The 23,070-nt window shown below is 35.7% G+C and overlaps 1 protein-coding gene across 4 annotated transcripts in view; it reads right to left on the reverse strand.

Annotated features, from left to right (window-relative positions):
• Nucleotides 1–919: 919 nt before the first annotated feature.
• The window catches only part of LOC149925488 (calmodulin-like), a 30,725-nt gene continuing 8,574 nt past the window's right edge, over nucleotides 920–23,070 (reverse strand). Inside the window, exons 1-5 of one of the 4 annotated variants that reach the window (XM_090159833.1) lie at nucleotides 8,180–8,719; nucleotides 4,579–4,612; nucleotides 4,134–4,277; nucleotides 3,822–4,064; nucleotides 920–1,880 (exon numbers count right to left, since the gene is read on the reverse strand). In XM_090159833.1, the coding sequence (XP_090015959.1) occupies nucleotides 1,843–1,880; nucleotides 3,822–4,064; nucleotides 4,134–4,277; nucleotides 4,579–4,612; nucleotides 8,180–8,182 (462 nt within the window). In that variant the 5' untranslated portion in view covers nucleotides 8,183–8,719 and the 3' untranslated portion in view covers nucleotides 920–1,842. Of the gene's footprint in view, nucleotides 1,881–3,821; nucleotides 4,065–4,133; nucleotides 4,278–4,578; nucleotides 4,613–5,507; nucleotides 5,750–8,179; nucleotides 8,720–23,070 lie in introns of those variants that run through there. The other 3 variants (XM_090159831.1, XM_090159830.1, XM_090159832.1) reach the window with 3 other exon arrangements.

Below are 23,070 nucleotides of genomic sequence, written 5' to 3' on the forward strand. Positions count from 1 at the left end.
CAGCCGAGGGAAGGGTTTCAGCTAGGAGCAACAAACACAGCACTGCCCACACAAGGAGAACGCAACCTGTCAAAAGTCATGCATTTTCTTGCGTATATTTTTCATTGGTTAGACCCTTTAGCGCCTGCTGCCGTCGGAAGAGGAAAATTCGGAAATTGACTGCACCTTTGCGTAAAAAGTTTAGCGAAAAGGTTTGTCCAATGAAATTTGTACGCAACACTGCGTTAGCGTGTTTAAAGGCTAGCTGCGTTCTTCTTGTAGGCTTGTAAAAGTAAGAAAATGTGACGTAAGAGCAACATTTAAACAAGAAAGCCACGTTACTTTATAAACAGAACTATTTGACATCACGGGCTCTTCTAACTGAGCATGCTTTGCCTTACGTTTCACAAACGCATTATCGACCATTTTTGACGTTTTGAGTTTGAATGCTCCTCATACTAATTTTAGGGCGCTGTTTCTAAATTTCAAGTCAAGTTTTTTTCCTATCTGGTCTAGTTTTAGAGATGTGAAAATGCGAAAACGCATTAAAATCGAAAAGTTTCGAAAATACTCCGCAGAAACGCATTATGTCGTTATAAACCAATAAGGGTCATCATTTAGTCTGCATTTTTGTAAAATTATTCTGATATGTACTTAATTTTGGCGATAGTCGTTGTCATATTTAGATTGCGGACTAAAAGGCACACAACAAATAGTTTTCAGTATGTAAATTCTGTAGTATTGTAATTTTCCAAAAAAATCACAAAAATCGAAATGCCATTTTTGGAGATAATGCGTTTCTGAAACGTAGGGCAGTGCTTCCGGGCACTTTTTCAAGCGCCATGGGGATTTACCCCGAGCCAGACATTTCGAGAATCCAAGAGGATACATATGGTTTCCTATATAAAGAAATTAGGCTAATAAAAAAAAAAGAGTACACTGAAAAGGTGTTAGGTAATGAGCTTTATTTACAAAATGATTACAATTTTATTTTTCACAATAGGAGGAAATTTTCATTATCTTTCTCTGTATTCGATTGGCACTTCGATAGCCTCACTCACTTTTATCTATATTTCGCAGTTTCTGGTCATACTCGAAAAATACATTTTCGCGCTTATATATTTTTTTTTGAAGGAAAACAATCAACAAACCCAATGACGGTTTCACGAATTTAATTTCATATAGAACTCGACCTACCACCGTTTTCATTTAAATTCTCGTTTAAAATAGATTATTCATCTAATTTTTACTTCAAGATATTTTTGGCGTAAACAGCACGCGAACATTAACCCTCGTTTTTTCTAAATAGATCTCTTGAAATATAACTTCACGTTAACATGACTAGAACTTTTATAATTTTTAATCGGTTTACGATATTTATTTTAAAACATTTAGTTTTACTTTATGAAGGGCGGAGTAACTTTTTAACGGGTTAGCTATAGAACTGGGAAGGTTTTTATCGTTAGTTAACAAATTTTTAAATACTTTAACGAAATTTAAAAATGAAAAAACTTTTCTGTAAGGCACATTTTTCCCCTTAAAAAAATTTCGGTTCGGATATTGACTAAATCACCGAATTTCTACATATTTAAAAAAAACTTGAAGGTTTATATAGGAATTATTTTAAAAATTTACAGTTAATTTTTAATACACTCTGGAGTACCGTTACGTAATGAACAGCGGGAGAGATCATTTTGATGAAATGACTTTTTTCGAGGAGACAAATTTCACAAAGTTACATTTTTCGACGGAAAAAATCTTTTTCAGTGGTTTAAATACGTTAATTCGTTGACATTTTCTTAACTTTTGTATTTTTTATTTATCCAATCTCTGATTTCATTATTTTTTATCACTTGGGCGACGTCAAGATCGTGACAAATTCTGAAAGATTGCGACGAATTCTGAAATTTTTAAAAAACGGAAGATCTCAAGGTGGAAGTTTGGTGCAGGACGTAAATGCGCAAAAATGATGCAAAGAAAAAAACACCAACAAACCTTTCCATTTCTTTTAAACATACGTTATACAAGTTGTCTTTAAAGAAAAAAAACCCAAAAACTTTCCAAATAGCCAAACGGATGTTATATATATGAAACTAAATGTACTTGTCAGAATATATTGAAAGCGATTTTAAAACACAACATGCGTTTAGAACACTTAAAATTTTAAGTCAACATAATACTTAACTTCAAAAGTAGCAAAATCTGCCAAATATATCAAGTTACCAACCCTTGTATCCGAGTCAAGTACAATCGCCTCAAAAAGAGAAAGAGCGTTTATTTTCGAGGCACTTTAACGTAATTTGGATTAAGATTTTTTTTGACAAAATGGCGAAGGGGTCGCTACTTAAACATTTATATTAACGGAAGTATCTAATATACATTACAAAATATCCAGTACCCTAGGCAAAACTCGCGCGTGTCCCGAAGAAAATTCCATTGGCCTTAATCCGGAACTGAAGATATCCATTTCTTCCATAGATTAAACGTTTCCGTAACGATCTTCATAAAAATCTTACACCTCATAAGTATACATAGCATGCACTTGCACTGGGTAGAAATATTTTATTTAATCTTTCTAAACTTAATTTCATTAGAAGAACATTAGCAGTTTTGGTAGATGGATACTTACAAAAATATCGCTATGAAACTTATTTCTCAAAGTTAAGACATTTCTCAAACTCTAAATAATTAAGACTTTAGTTTACATAAAGAGTCACGCGAGAAGCCGAGAAACTGCTAAGCAGAAATTCCCGATTTTGTTCTAAGTCAGCCATAATGTAGATATGAAATTTCCCAAAAGGAGACGTTGCAATAAACATTCGATTTGCCATGGCTACCGAAAATGGTTTTTATCACTTAACAAAAATATGATTTTTTCCTTACTTTACCCAAAAAGTGTTACATTTTTACCCAAAAATTATGAATATTAACTAAATGTGGTCCAAATGACCCATTTCGTGATTTTGAAATTTTTTAAACATTTTCGTGAAACCGAGAAATTCCCCCTTTTTTAAATTGAGATTTTTTTGGTTTTAAGTGAACAGAAACATTTTTGGTTGCCGTGTCAAATCGAATGGGTAGAGCAACGTTTCCTTTTGTTAAATTGCACATCTCATATATGTTTACATTACGCCCGACTTTGAACAAAATCGGCAATAAATACCACGGGTACTTTCCTTGTGAGTGGCTTCTTGAAAACTTAGAAGGCTTATTTTCTAGTCTAACCATTATGTTTTGTAAATAGGCAGTGGAGGAGGAGGGGTCAGTTTGAAAAATGAGATATTGGTTCCTTAAAATTACAATTTTTAAGAAAAATAATTATTTGTCGACAAAATCAACGCCCCCTCCCAGAATTCGATTCCCTTCGCTACATCCCTATAAATAAATCAGCTAAATTCGCCTAATTTTTAAAAAACAAAATACCCATTATATCTCTAATCTTTCAAATTGAAAAAAGCAACGAGTTAATGTTACGAAACACTAATAAAGTAACTTTAAAAAATTGAAAAAAAAAGCAGTTTTCCATAAAACAATATATTAAAACAAGCAAAAATGAGGTAAAAACGGTTAGTTAAGTTCCTTTGTAAGTCTAATCCAAAAATATTTACCACAAAAAAGTATTTAACATGCAAAAAAATACGATAGCTTTTAATACTGTTAACGTTCTGTATTTATCCAATAATTAGCCATGCATAAGGCTCTTGATGACGGGGGAGGAAGAGATAGGCTTAAAATTAAACCTAACTATTTAAAAATAGTCTTAAAATCGGCTTGAGTGTTAGAAATCAACCCACGAATAGCCTATACAATAACTAAAAAAGTACCGAATTATCCTTATTTACCATCGTAATTGACAAGACCATCCCCGTCGAGATCCGCTTCTTTGATCATGTCCTCAACCTCCTCGTCGGTGAGTTTCTCACCCAGATTGGTCATGACGTGCCTCAGCTCCGGCGCGCTGATGAATCCGTCGCCGTTCTTGTCGAAGACCCGGAAGGCCTCTCGAAGCTCATCCTCGCTGTCAGTCTCCTTCATCTTCTTGGACATCATGTGCAGGAATTCGTTGAACTCGATGGTTCCGTTTCCTGAAGACAATTAGGACACTGTCAATTTCTGGCGTCACTTTTGTTTACTAGAATTTCGTGGGAAAGTACCATCTTGATCGACCAGGTGGACCATATTCCGGAGTTCGACCTCGGTTGGTCTTTGACCCAGCGACCTCATGACGATTCCCAGTTCGGCCGCCGTTATCATGCCATCGGAATCTTTGTCGAAAAGCATGAAAGCTTCTTTGAATTCTTCAAAACAAAATAGGTAAGAAATACCATTTAATTACGGCATGGAGTCGTGCTACAATACAATATCCGTGCGTCAATGGTCGACACAGACTTTGACGCCACCACGTTGCTTTACACGCTAAAAAGAATACCCGGTACTCAAAACCTTGTGGTCAGTCACTATTCTCCCATTTTATACAACACGACTCCTTGGTTACGAATTGATTTTTTGAAACACTAATTCGTTAGTTCGTTACATTAAATAGCAAGTATACTTTTTATATTTATAAACCGAAAATTTCAAGAAATCTAAAATATTTACCAGCAATTTGTTCATCCGTGAGTCCGTACTCCGTCTGGAAAATTTAGGAAATATTAAGATAAACTGAGGTAAACTTTATATACAAATCACTTCTTTTAGCAAGGTTGAGTAGGCTTAAGCCTAGGGGCCCGCGGATCTTGTCAACAGACAGGGGCCCCGAGGCGAGGCTAGAAGTAACACGGGCAGCCGGGCCCCAATAAATCTCGAGCCTATAGGGGCCCGCTTGAAAGATAATACGGCACTCATCAAGGTACGCAGTACCGGATTTACTGAATGTGGGACCCTAGTCAGATTTTGGTGGGGGCCTTGTAAGGAAAGCATAAAAACGCAAAACTGAGAATAATGATTTTTCAAATAATAAAGTAACCGAATCAGTGAAAAATCCATTGGTTTCATCAGTGGTGGGAGCCCATAGGCCTAGTTCTTAATAATAATCATCTAGGCTATTAATACCCTTGGCACCACCTTAAGCCCCATTTTCATGCTCGCTGGTAGCGGGTAAAAATCGTCAAAATCCGCTTCAGCTACACACTTTTTGACTTTCCGCGTCGATCTGTTTCAAAAAGATATTTTAGCTTTATTTTCACGCTTGCGAGTCGCGGAACCGAATTTTGACAATTTTTACCCGCTACCAGCGAGCATGAAAATGGGGCTTTAGGCCTAAGTCATAAAGCGACTGTGGCCGAGTTACAACGCGTTGAAGGGTCGGGGCAAGCGCTTCATGCCACGCGAGCCAACAGCTCCCTACACTCACTATTACCGCGCACTGATCATGGTAAGATAATTTTCTACAACTCCGGTAACGATTAGAAGTATTTAAGTCAAGGTAATAATTATAATAAACAAACATTGATAATCAACTGATTAATTGTTAACATTTAACGCGTGGATTTTGACGAACGCTATATACCAAATCGCGGGAATCTTACCACAACGGAGGGTTTCTTCTTGTGTATCCTGGGGAAATACCTCGATAAAGAAAGCTTTTTGCGAAACGCGGACTTCAATTTAAAAGATCCACCGCAACCTCTCATAACTTCCATAACTTCTGCAAATCGCCAGCAATGTTACGGTAATAAAGATAGCTATGTAGACGCGGTGCGAAAGCTACGAACGCGTGAACAAACTCATCCCGAAGAAACAAGTACGCGAATGCCGCTATTGTAATTTTTAAAATATGTCCTACGATAGCCTGTTTCCCCCCCGTATTTTTCTTTCCCCTCACTAACTATGTTTTTTGTGAACAGTTGTCCCTGAATTGGCTTTTCGCCCATTCCGATTAGACCGCTTCGTTGCGGGTAGAAAGGGGGCGGTACTAAATGTAAATATTGTTGTTGTATCTCTACTTAAAAACGTATCTTTCCCACGTTGTATTTAGATAGATACACTTTGGAGCTCTTTTGTTTACGATAATCGGAGATAGGTGCTTTATCAATGTCGTACTAGTATCTCGATCTAATTAAAAATATCTTACAAACGGGGGTTTTTTTTTGGGGATTTGATTTTTTTTTGATTAAATTTTTGGATTTAAAAAAAAAAATTAAAAAACGTTTTTTTTTATTTAAATCGAATTTTTATTGATTTTAATTATTTTTTTAAGGTTTTATGACGGTTTTCTTGATAAATTGATAAATAATTTGAGTGCAGCGATAACGTAAACTATATTTCAAATTAATCTTAATTAAATTGAACTATTATTAATTAATTAATTATAAAATTTTATTGCATTTTCTCTGAATTGAAATTTTTAAAGAACCTACTTTCCTACATTTTCATAAATACATTAAATCCACGTTTTTTTTAAATCACTTGATTTAAATCGCGATTGAAATCACTGATTTAAATCAGACCACCCTGATTTATTATAACTTTCATTTCTTATCCCAAAAATAAGCAAATTGGACAAAAGCGGAAGTACTTAGGAGAGAAGTGTATTACTGGCGAAGTAAAACTAAAAATGAGGTACTATTTAGGAATAAACTACATTTTATAGATTTAATAGTTTTAGAATCGTGGTATGACTATAGGTGGTGGCCGAGTGGTTAGCACTTTCGCCTCGCAGCAAAAGGAGCCGGGTTTGATCTAAAAATGTGCCCAGTGCCGTTTTAAGAGCTTCGTTGAATGTTTTCATACTCAGAAACTTTTGAAGGGCCCTTCATACCATCGTAGGCACTGGGCACAGACTGCCGCACAGTGCCCAATGGATAAAACGACCTTGGAAATGGCACTGGGTGAGAGTTTGGAAGTTATCTCCCCCACTGGTTAAAGGGATTTCTCCCTGAGTTCTTCGGTTACACCAATGTTTATGTACGCGTTGTAACCCGACATGTAATGGCAATAACGGTCTTGGGCCTAAGATGGTGCTTAGCTGATTATAATTTGATTAATTTTCAAAAGAATCGAAAGGAATAATTCGCGTGCTGGAAAATGTCACGACGATATAGCTACGTCATCGATGACGTCATGATTTTTCGTCAAAAGTCATTGTCATAAGAGGTTATGATAATTATTCTCGGAATCTCCAATCGCAATGGGGCATGCAAGTGGAACGTTCCCACCGCACTCCAAGTGGGTCGATAGCTCTGAGACACTCCAAGCGGGGAAAATCTAAGTATGATTTCCTATTGGTAAGCGATAACATGTACATATTGATAGACCATTTATAATTTATAATTTCAGATAACGTAATAATTACGTAAAATACAAAACCAAAAAGTTTCTTTAATAAATGGAGAGTTTTAAACACGTGAAATATGTGAAGATTGTTGAGGACTGTTCGAAGTGCTAACGACTCTTAGCCATTCCCCGGTTAGGCTTAAGAATCGCCTTGAAAAGCGCTGATAATCAAGACTGTGAATGTCAGAGGATAGAGGAGGGAGTGAGGAAGAATGATTTGAGAGAAAAAAAAAAGATTTCAATTCGTGCCGGCGCAATTTGCAAGGTTAAGACGTTCCTAAAGCGGTGTCCTTTTCGAAAAGCTAAATTTAGTTTATGTACGGCGCGGGTAAGGTTATACGGACAATATTGTTAATCTCACTTCAAAAGAAAACCACGCGACCTGGGTTTGCTACATCTGGCTTCATTTCTTATCGAGAGTTATGGGAATTCGCCTAAACATCACCAGCGTTTCGAGCGCCTCACGGCGGCGGATTTTGTAATTATTTAAGTTTCAATTTCTTTTTAAGTTTTTAACATATTTTTATTGTATTGCTTGATTTTAGACAAACGGAGTTTAAGGATCAAATTTTAGAGTATTTATATTTATTTATTTATAAAATGGATAAACAAAACGAAAAATAAACAAATAACAAATAATTATACTTATTGACGGAAACACCCCTATGAAGCTTCAAATCTAACAATTTGAAATTTGACCTTGAGCGTCTTGTTTGAAGGGAAAAAGATTCTACAATCGAAAGATTTTGTCGACACCGACGTCTACGAATACGGCAAAAGTAAAAGCTTCGACAAAGGCTTACGGTCAAAGGGGGAGCCTTAAAATCCGAAAGTGGCAGCGTCTTTTCAAATTGCCGATTTGACGTTCGTCATTCGTACACAGCGCGAACAAAAAGAACTTGTAAAGAGAAGATGGGTTCCCTACCATGGCGTCAAAGGAAACGGCTAATCCTTTGATGACTAGCGAAACAGGAGAGGAAATTGAATCGCCCCAAAAGGAGAAGAGAGCGAGAAAAAGAATAGGTCCGGAAGTAGGAAGTCGTTGACGTCCCGCGTCTGGATGCTCAGAAGCTTGTTCCTCGTCGTTCCAACGGACCTACATTATATTCCGGCTGGCATCCGATCGTCCGAATCGCGAGAAACTTTTGACAAACCAATAAGCTTTTTATCTCAATTGAGAAAAGTGACTTAAGCGTTTACGTCGGCTTTGTCGTCGTGGGGCCGGCAAAAATGTTACCCAAAACCCTATCGCGAGCTAAATAATCTTCGCTTCTCCGAATACTAACAACTCGAGGAGGAGGTCGGTCGGTTCGCTGTCGGAGATTCAACAAGGTTCCCGTTCCTCGGTCGGGCAACTCTCCAGCGGTTTCTCCCCCTCGACGGAGATCTCTTCCCCGCGCGGTTATTTTTACTGGAACACCGTTCTTAGCGCGATTGCGCGGACAAAACATAATCGTCTACTATCATTCCGGGCTTTCTCTCTCGCTCTCTGGCTCTCTCTCTAGCGCGCCAATCTTTTCTTCCGCCGTCGGAGATCTTTCGTCGTATAGAATGCGCGCAAATTTCCGCCCCCGTCTTTCCGTTTGGTCCAATTGCTCTCTCCCCAGCGGACGCGCCTTTTTTCCGCTTCCTTCGAAAAACTCATTTCTCATCTTCGTCCTTTCGCCCCAACGGTTCACGCCGACACCTTTCCCCCGCAACTAATGGCCTATTACCATTGCTCGGTTGGGCCTCCCTCTACTCTCTCCTGGTTTTTTGCTCGACAATTATCCCCCGATGTCTCACCTTCCCGCTGGTGACGCTTTTTTGCGTCTTAAGTAATAAATCTACCATCGTCCTATCCCCGAAAGAACTGTACCGTTAATTACTTCTACTTTAACTAACTAGGCACCTCGAACGATTCGCGGTAATTGTAATGAAGAAATACCATGTCCAATTACTAGGATTAGTATAGAGATACGTTAGTTAGGAACCGGTCGAGTACCTTATAGATTTCTGGAAAATACGGAACTAGCTAGAAGTCTAAGATCGATGTCCTCAAAGTTTTAGGGTCATCCAAAGATCTCCCAGGATTACCTTAAAAAGGCTGGCCGCCATCTTGGAAAATGGCCGCCACCTATAGATATCTCTTACGCGATAACGGCTGGGCCGATCGGGGCCAGACCCATTTTGTTGGCTTCTATTAAGTCTTACAAATATGATTATCTTACGAAGAGCCTTATTATAAAAATAAAAATATTATAATATATTTAAGGTTTTTCTCAATTATTTTTACACGTTTGCGTTAAGACTGAGCTTATACGGGATTTACGAGAGCATTTCTGTGGGCGCCGTCATAAGATGTCGGTACGCCTTTTTCATTGGCTGACATTGCTTGTCGGTGCATCGAAGCCGGTAGCTTCCACCGCACTAGCCTCCAAAAAGGGGGCAGTTACCTCGTAAATCGCGTATACGTACTCGATAAAATTGGAACCTCGGTAAAAACTACAGGGGTGTTGGATCAAAGATGTTTGTAATAACGAAAAAAAGACTGAGATAAAAATATTTCAAGCAATAAAAATTTGTCTCGGAAATATTAGGATATAGGGTAAAATGTAGCGCAATTTTGAAAAATTTAAATTAAATATTTTTATATGTCACAACAATATTATTCTAGACGAAGTATCAAGAGTTGTAGACGAAGTGTAACACAAAGAGTTCAAACTTCGATTTCGAATATGAAGTAATTCATTATTATCCCTTGAAATATTTTTTATTATCCCTTGAAATATTTTTTTATTATCCCTTGAAATATTTTTATTATCCCTTGAAATATTTTTTATTATCCCTTGAAATATTTTTTATTATCCCTTGAAATATTTTTTATTATCCCTTGAAATATTTTTTTATTATCCCTTGAAATATTTTTTTTATTATCCCTTGAAATATTTTTTTAATATCCCTTGAAATATTTTTTTATTATCCCTTGAAATATTTTTTTATTATCCCTTGAAATATTTTTTTTATTATCCCTTGAAATATTTTTATTATCCCTTGAAATATTTTTTATTATACCTTAATGAAATTACCTTATTTTTTTTATTACGTCATGCTGAAATTTTTCAGTACTTCAATTTAGCCATGCCATGATGTCAGGTCAAATCCAAATAACTAATCTAAAATGTTATTGTAGCTGCTCAATAGAAATACACGTGAACCATAAACTTAAACAAGGACGTATTAAAACGGGGTTTGATGTTTTCAAATTTATTCCAAATTTGAAAGGCGTATTTAAAGGGGGTTTGATGTTTTCAAATTTATTTCCAATGTTAAAGGCGTATTTAAAGGGGGTTTGATGTTTTCAAATTTATTCCAAATTTGAAAGGTGTATTCAAAGGGGGTTTGATGTTTTCAAATTTGTTTCCAATTTTAAAGGCGTATTTAAAGGGGGTTTGATGTTTTCAAATTTATTTCCAATGTTAAAGGCGTATTTAAAGGGGGTTTGATGTTTTCAAATTTATTCCAAATTTGAAAGGTGTATTCAAAGGGGGTTTGATGTTTTCAAATTTGTTTCCAATTTTAAAGGCGTATTTAAAGGGGGTTTGATGTTTTCAAATTTATTCCAAATTTGAAAGGCGTATTTAAAGGGGGTTTGATGTTTTCAAATTTGTTTCCAATTTTAAAGGCGTATTTAAAAGGGGTTTGATGTTTTCAAATTTATTCCTAATTTTAAAGGCGTATTCAAAGGCAGTTTGATGTTTTCAATATGGCGTCCAACGTTCAAGTTTCTTCGGTTGATGTTGAAAAGTACGTATTTTCAGACTCACTCATCAGAAAACATTTCGCAAAAATATTTCAAATATAATATAAATATTATCGTTAAAATATATTTTATATTATAGTTGAATCATATTTTATATTATCGTTGAAACATATTTATATTATAGTTGAAACATATTTTATATTATCGTTAAAACATATTTCACATTATCGTTGAAACATATTTCACATTATCGTTGAAACATATTTCACATTATCGTGGAAACATATTTCACATTATCGTTGAAACATATTTTACAATATCGTTAAAATATATTTTATATTATAGTTGAAACATATATTATCGTTGAAACATATTTTATATTATCGTTAAAACATATTTCACATTATCGTTGAAACATATTTCACATTATCGTTGAAACATATTTCACATTATCGTGGAAACATATTTAACATTATCGTTGAAACATATTTCACATTATCATTGAAACATATTTAACATTATCGTTGAAACATATTTTACAATATCGTTAAAATATATTTTATATTATCTACTTTGAAACATATTTTATATTATAGTTGAAACATATTTTATATTATCGTTGAAACATATGTTATATTATCGTTGAAACATATTTTATATTATCGTTGAAACATATTTCACATTATCGTGGAAACATATTTCACATTATCGTTGAAACATATTTCACATTATCGTGGAAACATATTTTACATCATCGTTAAAATATATTTTATATTATCTACTTTGAAACATTTTATATTATATTTGAAACATATTTTATATTATCGTTGAAACATGTTTTATATTATCGTTGAAACATGTTATATTATCGTTGAAACATATTTTATATTATCGTTGAAACATTTTTCACATTATCGTGGAAACATATTTCACATTATCGTTGAAACATATTTCACATTATCGTGGAAACATATTTTACATCATCGTTAAAATATATTTTATATTATCTACTTTGAAACATTTTATATTATATTTGAAACATATTTTATATTATCGTTGAAACATGTTATATTATCGTTGAAACATATTTTATATTATCGTTGAAACATTTTTCACATTATCGTTGAAACATATTTCACATTATCGTTGAAACATATTTCACATTATCGTGGAAACATATTTTACATCATCGTTAAAATATATTTTATATTATCTACTTTGAAACATTTTATATTATATTTGAAACATATTTTATATTATCGTTGAAACATGTTATATTATCGTTAAAACATATTTTATATTATCGTTGAAACATTTTTCACATTATCGTGAAAACATATTTAACATTATCGTCGAAACATTTTACAATATCGTTAAAATATATTTTATATTATAGTTGAAACATATTTTATATTATCGTTGAAACATATTTATATTATAGTTGAAACATATTTTATATTATCGTTGAAACATATTTATATTATAGTTGAAACATATTTTATATTATCTTTGAAACCTATTTCACATTATCGTTGAAACATTTTTCACATTATCGCTGAAACATATTTAACATTATCGTGGAAACATATTTAACATTATCGTGGAAACATATTTAACATTATCGTGGAAACTTATTTAACATTATCGTTGAAACATATTTTACATTATCCTTAAAACATATTTTATATTATAGTTGAAACATATTTTATATTATCGTTGAAACATATTTTATATTATCGTTGAAACATATTTTATATTATCGTTGAAACATATTTTATATTACAATTGATAGAGACACTTGTACATAAGATAGATTAAAACCACAACACCCACTTCTTGTACAATAAAAGTTTTTAATTTAAAAAATGACGACTAGTTTCGTTGCCCCTTCGGGAACATCATCAGGTCTAACTCTAGCGCGATGCGGTTAGCCAATATATACAAAAATTCACAGTACAGAGGTTGGTTTACATAACCAGTAAAGCGTCAAATATAAAGAATAACAAATAAATAAGAGTAAAAAATTAGGAAATACATATTAAAAATATTAAAAAAAACCCGTCATATCAAATTTTTGTACCAAAAAAGTGCGGTGAAACTACCTGGACCGTCGTCTCTATTCAATAGGTCATCGTTTGTATTACGTTTTTTAATGATTTCTAAAGACTCACGAACGTTGAGTTTTAAATAATTATCCGTTTGGAATAGACAGGTAATGTTCCCGAAGGGGCAACGAAACTAGTCGTCGTTTTTTAAATTAAAAACTTTTATTGTACAAGAAGTGGGTGTTGTGGTTTTAATCTATATTTTATATTATCGTTGAAACATATTTTATATTATAGTTGAAACATATTTTATATTATCGTTGAAATATATTTTATATATAGTTGAAACATATTTTATATTATCGTTGAAACATATTTTATATTATAGTTGAAACATATGTTACATTATCGTTGAAACATATTTTATATTATCGTTGAAACATATTTTATATTATAGTTGAAACATATTTTATATTATAGTTGAAACATATTTTACATTATCGTTGAAATATATTTTATATTATCGTTAAAATATATTTTATATTATCGTTGAAACATATTTTATGTTATAGTTGAAACATATTTTACATTATCGTTGAAATATATTTTATATTATCGTTAAAATATATTTTATATTAACGTTTAAATATATTTCATATTATCGTTAAAAATGTGAAAAATACACTTAATATGATTTAGTGGCATCCCTAATCTTTTGGTTAATTCTTTTTCACGTGACACTTTTTACCGAAATTCTCGAAGAACAATAACTCTTTCAGTTTTGACGCGCCCCAAGTATTGCCCGGTATTTCGTGACTTTGAAACTTTTGCCTACGCTAACGGAACGGACTGGTGTGGTACCTAAAGCCTAACGCGACCTTGGTAACATTGTTGTAAACAGTCATTTATTTTTGGTTAAGGTAGAGAGGTAACTTTTCGAGACATTCTACAAGCAGCAAAAACCACTCCGCAATGACCTGACAGTTTTCCAGCAACGTTCATCATTTAGGCCTAGATCACTCTCCCACTAAAGAATGGACTCAACGTGTCGCCGTTGCTCCTAGGTTATCGCGAGTGCCAACTTTTGAAAAAGTTCTTTGTTTTCGTACGCGAGTAGGACGTGAGCTAGACTTGTTTAAGATTATATATTTTTTCTTCTTAATCTACGGCGAATAGAGGTAGTTTGGGGTCGCGTGGAGCCGCATTCCGACTCGAGATTTTGGCAACTTCTCCACATTTGCTAACATTTCTTTCTGGCACGCGTACTAGCGCAACGTTAACCTTTTTTTCCCTTCCAAAAACTACGAATTAACAGCGGGCTATACGAACGGAGAAATCTCATGGACCACACTACGTTGTACTGCCTCTCCCAGAGTTGTAATTGAGAGTACCGCATTGCGGCTTTTCACTGTTTGCCACGCTCCTGAAAATAATTCTAATTCATCTCCTCTAAACACCCCAATTCTTCCGAAACTAAAAAGGTTAAGCGCGCGAAATTGAGCCTCTGTTTTCATGATTGTAGGATTGGATTGAAGCATTGGATCGTAACGGAGTGTCTTCCCCCTCCTACAAGAGAAAGGGGGGGGGGAGTACGCCAAGAAAGGGGCGTGGCTACCTGAATACCATCTTGACTAACCGTCACGACGATTCCCAATTTTTACAAGTCAGAAATTGTCTCGCAAATTCATTTTTCAATATATATACAAACAAATCATAATAACCCATAGAAGTAGCTAAGAAGTATGAAAATATGAAATGCCGGCACCATGAAGTTATACATCTCCAGCTTGGCGAATTGACTGGCGCCCTCTAGTGCTTACATTATTATGTAGTCTTGGAATTATAATTTATTATTATTATTTATTGTTATTATTTTTATAATTATAATAATTAAAAAATTTATCTTCCTTTTTTAATTATCAATCGGATCAGGAGAAAAATATCCCACTTTGGCATTTCCCAGATGGCACTGCAGATGGGGCTTTTCCATTCTGAGAACTTGAGAAGTATAAGATCATGCCACCTAGGAGCAACAAACACAGCACCCCACACAAGGAGAACGCCACCCGTCCAAATTCGTGCATTTTCATGTGTACATTTTTCATTGGTTAGACGCTTTAGCGCCTGCTGCCGTCGGAAGGATAAAATTAAGAAATTGTCTTCCCCCTTTCCGTAAAACGTTCAGCGTAAAGGCTCATCCAATGAAATTTGTACACAACACTGCGTTAGCGTGTTTAAAGGCTAGCTGCGTTTTTCTTGTGTTTGTTGCTCCTAGATGGCAGCGTGGGACAATGTTATGATACATAGTTTTTAGTTACTTCTATGCGTTCATGATCTAACCTAACAAGGAGACATCCCGAAGTGTAACCCACTGATTTTGTTCAAACTCGGGGGATTGGTAGACCTTCATGTAACTTGAAAAATCCTAAAGGGAATTTATTCAATGGGCAACAACAAATGGAAATTTTCCCATTCCTAGGAACCCCCTGTGAAAATGATGAACAAATTTCAAAATTTCTAAAATGCCAAAAATAGAAAAAATAAAAATTGACCAAAAAAACATCAAAATTGATCAACTTTTGATCAATTTGAGGTCAAAATCCCATGTTATTTTCAATGGGAAAATTTAATATTTTGTGTTTTCAAAAAACATTTTTCGTTGCCATGGCAAAACGGTTGCCCATTAAATAAATTCCCTTTAGGATTTTTCAAGTTACATGAAGGTCTACCAATCCCCCGAGTTTGAACAAAATCGGTGGGTTACACTTCGGGATGTCTCCTTGGGAGTAGTCTATCTTACAAGATGACCCAATTCGCATGTATGAGTATTGTCGTGCGCAAAAACGTAATTTTGAGATCGTTCGAGAGAATATGGCTTTTACAAAGCAGATCTTAAGCTTAAAGGGAATTTCAAGAGTGGTGTGAGGGGTCGGAAGTCGATTCAAAAAACGTCACTGAAACGTCATCAGAGTAGAACTTTGTAAATGCAACGAACGGTGACCGAATGACTTATTTTGAATGGACTTCAAACCCCCTACAGCTCTCCTTTGAAAGTCCCTTTAAATCTTTTATTACCACTAGCGCGTGTAATAATGTACGCTAGTAAAACTTTTGTACAAGTCAAAGGTGAGATTCACGGCGTTAGTCGCGTTTGTGGAAACTAAGAATAAGGTTTGAGCCCATCGTAGAGAAAAGCGCTCGCTAGTCCGTTTAGAATTTTACGTTTTTCGCCTTCAATTACTCTTGTCTTCCGGCGTTGTCTAGGAGAAAATCTCACGCTAAATCCGTCCTCATTTTCGTGTTGTTTAGAAGTCTCATTTCGCTAAGTGCTTTTTCGGCAGTAGTATCTATACTCTGGTATCTGAAGCAGTAGTATCTAGGGAGCCAGTGATCTATTGGGTCAAATACTCGGGCGTGCAAAGTTCACCTTCAAGAGCTATTTAGCCAAGCTCCGCAAACCATCCTCGTCCATGGTCAGATTTCCGTTGCGAAGGTCGCTCACCTCTCGCTAAACAACACGAAAATCAGGACGGATTTAGCGTGAGATTTTCTCCTATACAACGCCGAGAAATACTCAAATCCGTCCGTCAAACTGAGTTTGAAAGGGAGCTTTAGACAATAAATACCAAATTCAATCTCGAAAGTTGTCATTTTAGATAATAGTTAAGTCGGATACAGGCCCGTAGCCAGAAAAAATTCGTTAAGGGGGCAGTAGCTTTTTTGAGGGGGCATATTTTTTCGTTACCTAATTTCGAAAATTAACATAAGTGGTGCCGTGAAATGTTTTTGGTGTATTTTATTAAGAAATAGTTAGCTATAAATAACGATCTAAACCTTAGACAAAGACAAGTGGTCCAAAAGGAAAATCTCTACGAATAGAAATTTAAAAAAACTAATAAAGATGAAGGGGCAGATAATATCCTTTGAAGGGGATTAAATTGAGGGGGTAGGTGGGGCAAATAAAATATAATTTGAGGGGGCATCGCCCCCGAATACCCACTCGTGGCTACGGGCCTGGTCGGATAACTTGGTGTGAGAAAATTGGAACGAAGCAAATGTTAGATTAACGGCTTTGATTATAACCGAACTGACGAGAGCAGCTGCCTTCTGGAGAAAACGCGTTAAATATTTCTCTGGGATGCTAAAAATAATAATAATGAAGAGAGAATCCCGAAGCAGAGGCTTAATTCGCCACGCTCGTTATACGCTAGCCATGATTAGCGAAAGTCAAAGGTACACCGACTTACGCGCTGTAATGATTGTTATTGTTTACTCATCGCGAAGACCTGGAGGATGGCTGCGCGTCAACATCAGTTTCGAGCTTCTCTCTCGTTGAGAGGATCTAGGAACTATTAATTGCAAACACTGAACAAATATTACGCCAATTTATAAATGGACCCGCGACGTTGAAATAACTTTGGCACTAATTGCTAAATCAGTCTCGTTAATCGGAGTTTTACTTCTTCTCTACGAGAGATTACACGGCGTTCCTCCTCAGCCGTAGCTTCTCACCTAATGCAAGACGCGACTGAAATAAAACGAGTGACAACGCCGGAGTATACGCTGTCATCTCTGAGTAAAATGACCAACTAGAAAACCTCTAATTGTTCGGCTTTTGCGGGGAGCTCACGCCAGGCGTCGCTACTGGAAGAGGCATGAATTTCAAAATCGTTTTGAAGACTGCTATACTCAAAATCAGGAATCCTAAGTTCTATTTATAATGCTTATCGCGGCAAATTTTCGTCTCGATGTGACTGACGATTTTTTTGGACGTCACTACATGTTAACTTAAACAACAATGTGTGAGGGGAGAGCGCGCAGAGGGGATTTTTTATCTCGTCGGCGGGGCCAAAGCCGTCAGAGCAGCGTTGCCAACCGTACTATAATTATAGTACATTTCGATAATTATACCTTTCGAATTTTTCCGTACTATAATTTCAATAGCGTACTATATAGTACGCTTTTTGCGATAATTGTATTATAGTTTTACTATATTTCCGATATTTGTGCGATAATTTAAGAAATATTAGAAAGTTCCTTTTTGTTTACATAAGAACGGCGTTTCCAGTTTCTTAAGTAGGCTAAGAATTGAAATATTATACTCGGAGTGTTTGGTTTGTTCTCGAAAATACGGCTGACTTGACTAATCAAGCGTGTTGTAGCCTAACGAAAACGAAATATGTTAGTAACGGCCAACTATGATAAAGTGCTACCATGGTATAGAGAGTAATCAAAGTTGGCCATACTTGTGTACTATAATTTTCTAGAAAATTCGATAATTTTTGGGCTTCGATACTATAATTTCAGTTTTGGGACCTGGCAACGCTGCGTCAGAGTGATCTTACCATCCGCGATAAGAATTCCAACTAGGAGCAAAGATAAAAAAATTCAATTAATTAAAAATATTTAAAAGTTTTGGAAAATAAATTAAAAACATTTAAAAGTTGTTGAAAATAAATTAAAAAATTTAGTTTGCAGAAAAATGTATTTGTTGGTTCTATAGTGGTTTGGAATGTCTAAGTTAAACCAGAAGTTTATAATTACGTTGCACATAAGTGTGTCAGTTCCCCATCTTCGGCGTGTAAATAATTCACTTAGTGCCATTTTAGAACGACCACTAATTATTTCGTCTATACGACACGCTTAATGAACATAAAAGTAGACTTATGGTAAGATTGGGGTGCTCGTGATGGTTCCCATAGAAACGGAAATTGATACAAACGTCTAGCTGTACATAAAGATAAAATCAGGCGCTGGAATCGTCAAAGGAACCCGATCGGTTGTTTAAGTGCCATCGAAAATCGCCGTCGAAGTTAAAATTAGGCTTAAAACGTTTTATTTTATGGAAACACCTATTTCGTGAAGAACATTATAAATTATCAAACTTGAGCGAGTTTCAGTGAGGTAATGAATCGGTGATTCTCAAATCCCGTCCATTCCCGTTGAAACATTATCCGTTTACAATCCATTTCCGTTAAGTTAGCTTTAATTTCTTCATTCCCGCCCATTCCCGAATTTTCCATTCCATTTAGTTTTAATTTTGTCATTCCCGCCCATTCCCGAAATTCCCATTCCGCTTACCTTTAATTTCATCATTACCGTCCATTCCCGAAATCCCCATTTCACTTAGCTTTAATTTCATCATTCCCGTCCATTCCCGAAATTCCCATTCCACTTAGCTTTAATTTCATCATTCCCGCCCATTCCATTTAGCTTTAATTTCATCATTCCCGCCCATTCCCGAAATTCCCATTCCGTTTACCTTTAATTTCCGCATTCCCGTCCATTCCCGAAATTCCCATTCCATTTAGCTTTAATTTCATCATTCCCGCCCATTCCCGAAATTCCCATTCCATTTGGCTTTAATTTCATCATTCCCGCCCATTCCCGAAATTCCCATTCCATTTAGCTTTAATTTCATCATTCCCGTACATTCCCGAAATTCCCATTCCACTTAGCTTTAATTTCATCATTCCCGTCCATTCCCGAAATTCCCATTCCATTTAGCTTTAATTTCATCATTCCCATCCATTCCCGAAATTCCCATTCCATTTACCTTTAATTTTGTTATTCCCGCCCATTCCCATTCCTAATATTGTGAGCGAAATTCAAAATTACCTTTTCCATCCATTCCCTAATCGAAAATAAGATATCAATCTGAATCCCGTAAATTATAAAAAAAAAACGTTTCAACGCATCTCTCTAGAGTAAGCGTCCTCCAATTGTTTTGAGGCGGTGGCGGCTTCTTAGCCAATGAATTTGAAAATAGACGTTACGTTATTACATTAGACGTAATTTAAGCCTTACGCTATTGACAGCGATGGAGCCTTAGACATTCCTAATGCATACGTATGCATTGTATACAATGAGATGGCGCACACTTTTCTCAGGCTCCCCGCCAGCAATAGGCACAAGTAGGCACGTGCCTACGTTGAAAAAGTGTAGGCCTACTTTGGGGGCCTCTAAATTTTTGAAACGGTGCCTATTATAACCCTCAATATTTTTAGTTACTAGTTTGTAAAATAAGATTTGATATTTCCATTTTTAGCCTACTGAGAGTAATATAACAGATTGGTAACGAAGAAAATCGATAGTTAATTTTATCGAAATGTACTATAATTAGAGTGCGGTTGGCAACGCTGTCCGTGATTATAGATTTTCCCCTTGAAAAAACTTTTTCTTTTGAATTGACTGATAAGAGATGGTGACGCCGGGAGGGGGAAATACGTCATGCTAGGCCGCAAAGTGCAGGGACACCTGTCTTTTTGCCTCGGTGTCAGTGAGAAGCTACAATACACACAACAAAGACATTTAGTTTCTTGGAATTTGACGACGTCAGTGAAGAGGACCGGAGGGGGGGATTGCCAAAACTGGATTTCTCTCTTTCTCGTCCCAGCAGAGGTAAAGCCCAAGCCTATTGCTTTGATAGGAAGGGGTTATTCTTTCAAATATTGAGGAATTTGGGTTTCCCCTTTTTCCCTCTTTTGCGAAGTCACGTGATTTCAGTGACCATTGAACGGGGTCCGTCAGTTATTAGGGCCTCGCGTTTCGTCAATCGTCATTTCGTTTTCGTCTCCTGAGCAAGATAGTTCTCAATTTCGAGTCTCTTTTGGCCAGAATTTAACTAGATTTAATAGTTGATTTTTCAACAGCCTTTTTCAAGGCTAATAAGCTATTGTAGCTTAATTTTCCAAACAGCCTTTTTCAAGGCTAATAAGCTATTGTAGCTTAATTTTCCAAACAGCCTTTTTCAAGGCTAATTTGCTATTTATAGCTGATTTTCCCACTGCCTTTTTGAAACCTAATTAGCTATTATATTTACATATACTATAGCTCTGCTTTATCCAAACATTTTTTTCGAGACTACTAAGCTATTACAAGCTTCGTTTAGAATAGGTTTTAAATTAAGTTTTAAAATATGAGCACCCGAAAGTTTTTATCTTTAGTAGTCAGAAAGGCGCAATGGAACGTTTTTTGAAATCGTCAGGCAAGAGTCATAATGATAATCCCGGGGAAAGCTTGGGAAATAAAGAGGGTTTAGAATTCGAAGGTGGTAATATTTCTGAGGTTCTTCCAAACGTCAGTTCTTGTTTAGACATTGCACTAAGTAATGAAGCCGAAATTATTAGAAACCCTACTATATCTGCCGATGTGCAAGATTTAACTAATTTAACAGAAGTGCGCTTACACGAATTGGATATTAGTTTAGATAAAGATTACCTTCCAGTTCAGCCTAAACTCAATCCTTTTCCTAAAACTTTAATGGTTTTTTAAAAATCGTGGTTTCATTTCTTCTTGGTACGACAAATATCGAATGCTTGAGTATTCAGTTGCAAAAAATGCAGTTTACTGCTTTTGTTGCCGTCATTTTCTAGGCAGTAGAAATACTGGATTTGTGAACGGATTTTCGGATTGGAAAAATATGGCGAAAAAATTCGAAGAACATTTCACTTCGAATAAATCTTCCCACCAACTAGCCTATAGAATGTATTTAGACTACACTGATTTAAAATCTCGTGGATCAATAGCGTGTCAGGTTAATTACCACCATAGACTTGACGTAATTAGAAATAGAGAGGTATTATCTGCACACGTGGAAGTCATAATTTTATGTTCTCAACAAGATTTAGCACTTCAGGGGAATACATCTGCCGATAAAATTGGAAACAGAGGAAATTTTATTGAAATTTTAGAACTTCTGAAAAGAAAATGTCCTGATTTGAAAGCCAAATGCGAGAGTATTCCCAATAATGCAAAATATATTCACAGCACTGTACAAAATGAAATAATTGACATTTGTGCAAATTTAGTAAGGAAAATGATTGTCGAAAAGGTCATCGAATCCGGTGGGTTTTACTCTGTAATTGCCGATGAAACCCGAGACAATGCAGGGGTGGAGCAGCTAAGCGTTTGTATTCGATGTACTAGAAAAGAAATAGGTGTCGTAGAAAGATTTCTAGGTATCACTGATTTACATAAGTTCGATTCTGAGAATATCAGCTTGGCAATTATAAATCTTTTGACAGAGGGTGGTTTAAAACTGGAGAATTGCGTTGGACAGACATATGACGGGGCAAGTGTAATGAGCGGACACGTAAAAGGAGTGAGGGTGAAAGTAGAAAAGGCAGTAGGCGGACATTGTCCGTACGTGCATTGCTACGCGCACCGCTTAAATTTAGTTTTAGTTGACTGTTGCTCCAAAATATTGGCAGTTAGGGAACTTCTTGGTTTGGTTCAGGCCATATACAATTTTCAAAGCAATTCGGTTATTAGAAGCGAATATTTTGAAAACTCCCAAAAAGATCTGGGCTATGAGATACTTAAAATGCCACAAAGCTGCGACACTCGGTGGTGGAGTAAAAAAAAAAGGTGTTAGTTATTTTAGAAATAGACTCGATTCCGTAGTTTTAACGTTAGAGAATCTAATTGAAAACGGAAAACCAGAGGAAGCTGCTGAGTGTCGTGGGTACCCAGGTAGCAAAAGCACGTGTATTTATAGTGGAATTTTCGTAATTTTCGTGGATAATACGTGTTTGAAAATTACACACGTGTAGAACGCGTGGAATTTAGGGTTAATAGCTCACGAAACACAGTTCGTGTAATTTAACACGTGATCTCCTGGTGTCTTAAAGGCTTTTATCTCACGATGTTTTTTTGGTGTGAATTTACACGTGGCCTGAAGGTGTTTTTTAAATGTTCAGTTACACGAAAATCAGTTCGTGTAATTTCACACGTGATATCCGCGTGTTTTAAAGGTTTTTAACTCACGATGGTTTTTTGATGATAATTTACACGTGCCCTGAAGGTGTTTTTAAATGTTCAATTACACGAAAATCAGTTCGTGTAATTTCACACGTGATCTCCGCGTGTTTTAAAGGTTTTTAACTCACGATGGTTTTTTGATGTTAATTTACACGTGCCCTGAAGGTGTATTTACATGTTCAATTACACGAAAATCAGTTCGTGTAATTTCACACGTGATCACCGCGTGTTTTAAAGGTTTTTTAACTCACGATGTTTTTTTGGTGT

This window comes from Leiobunum rupestre, chromosome 10 (assembly GCF_980474605.1).
Source record: "Leiobunum rupestre chromosome 10, qqLeiRupe1.1.hap1, whole genome shotgun sequence".
Taxonomy (NCBI): domain Eukaryota; kingdom Metazoa; phylum Arthropoda; class Arachnida; order Opiliones; family Sclerosomatidae; genus Leiobunum; species Leiobunum rupestre.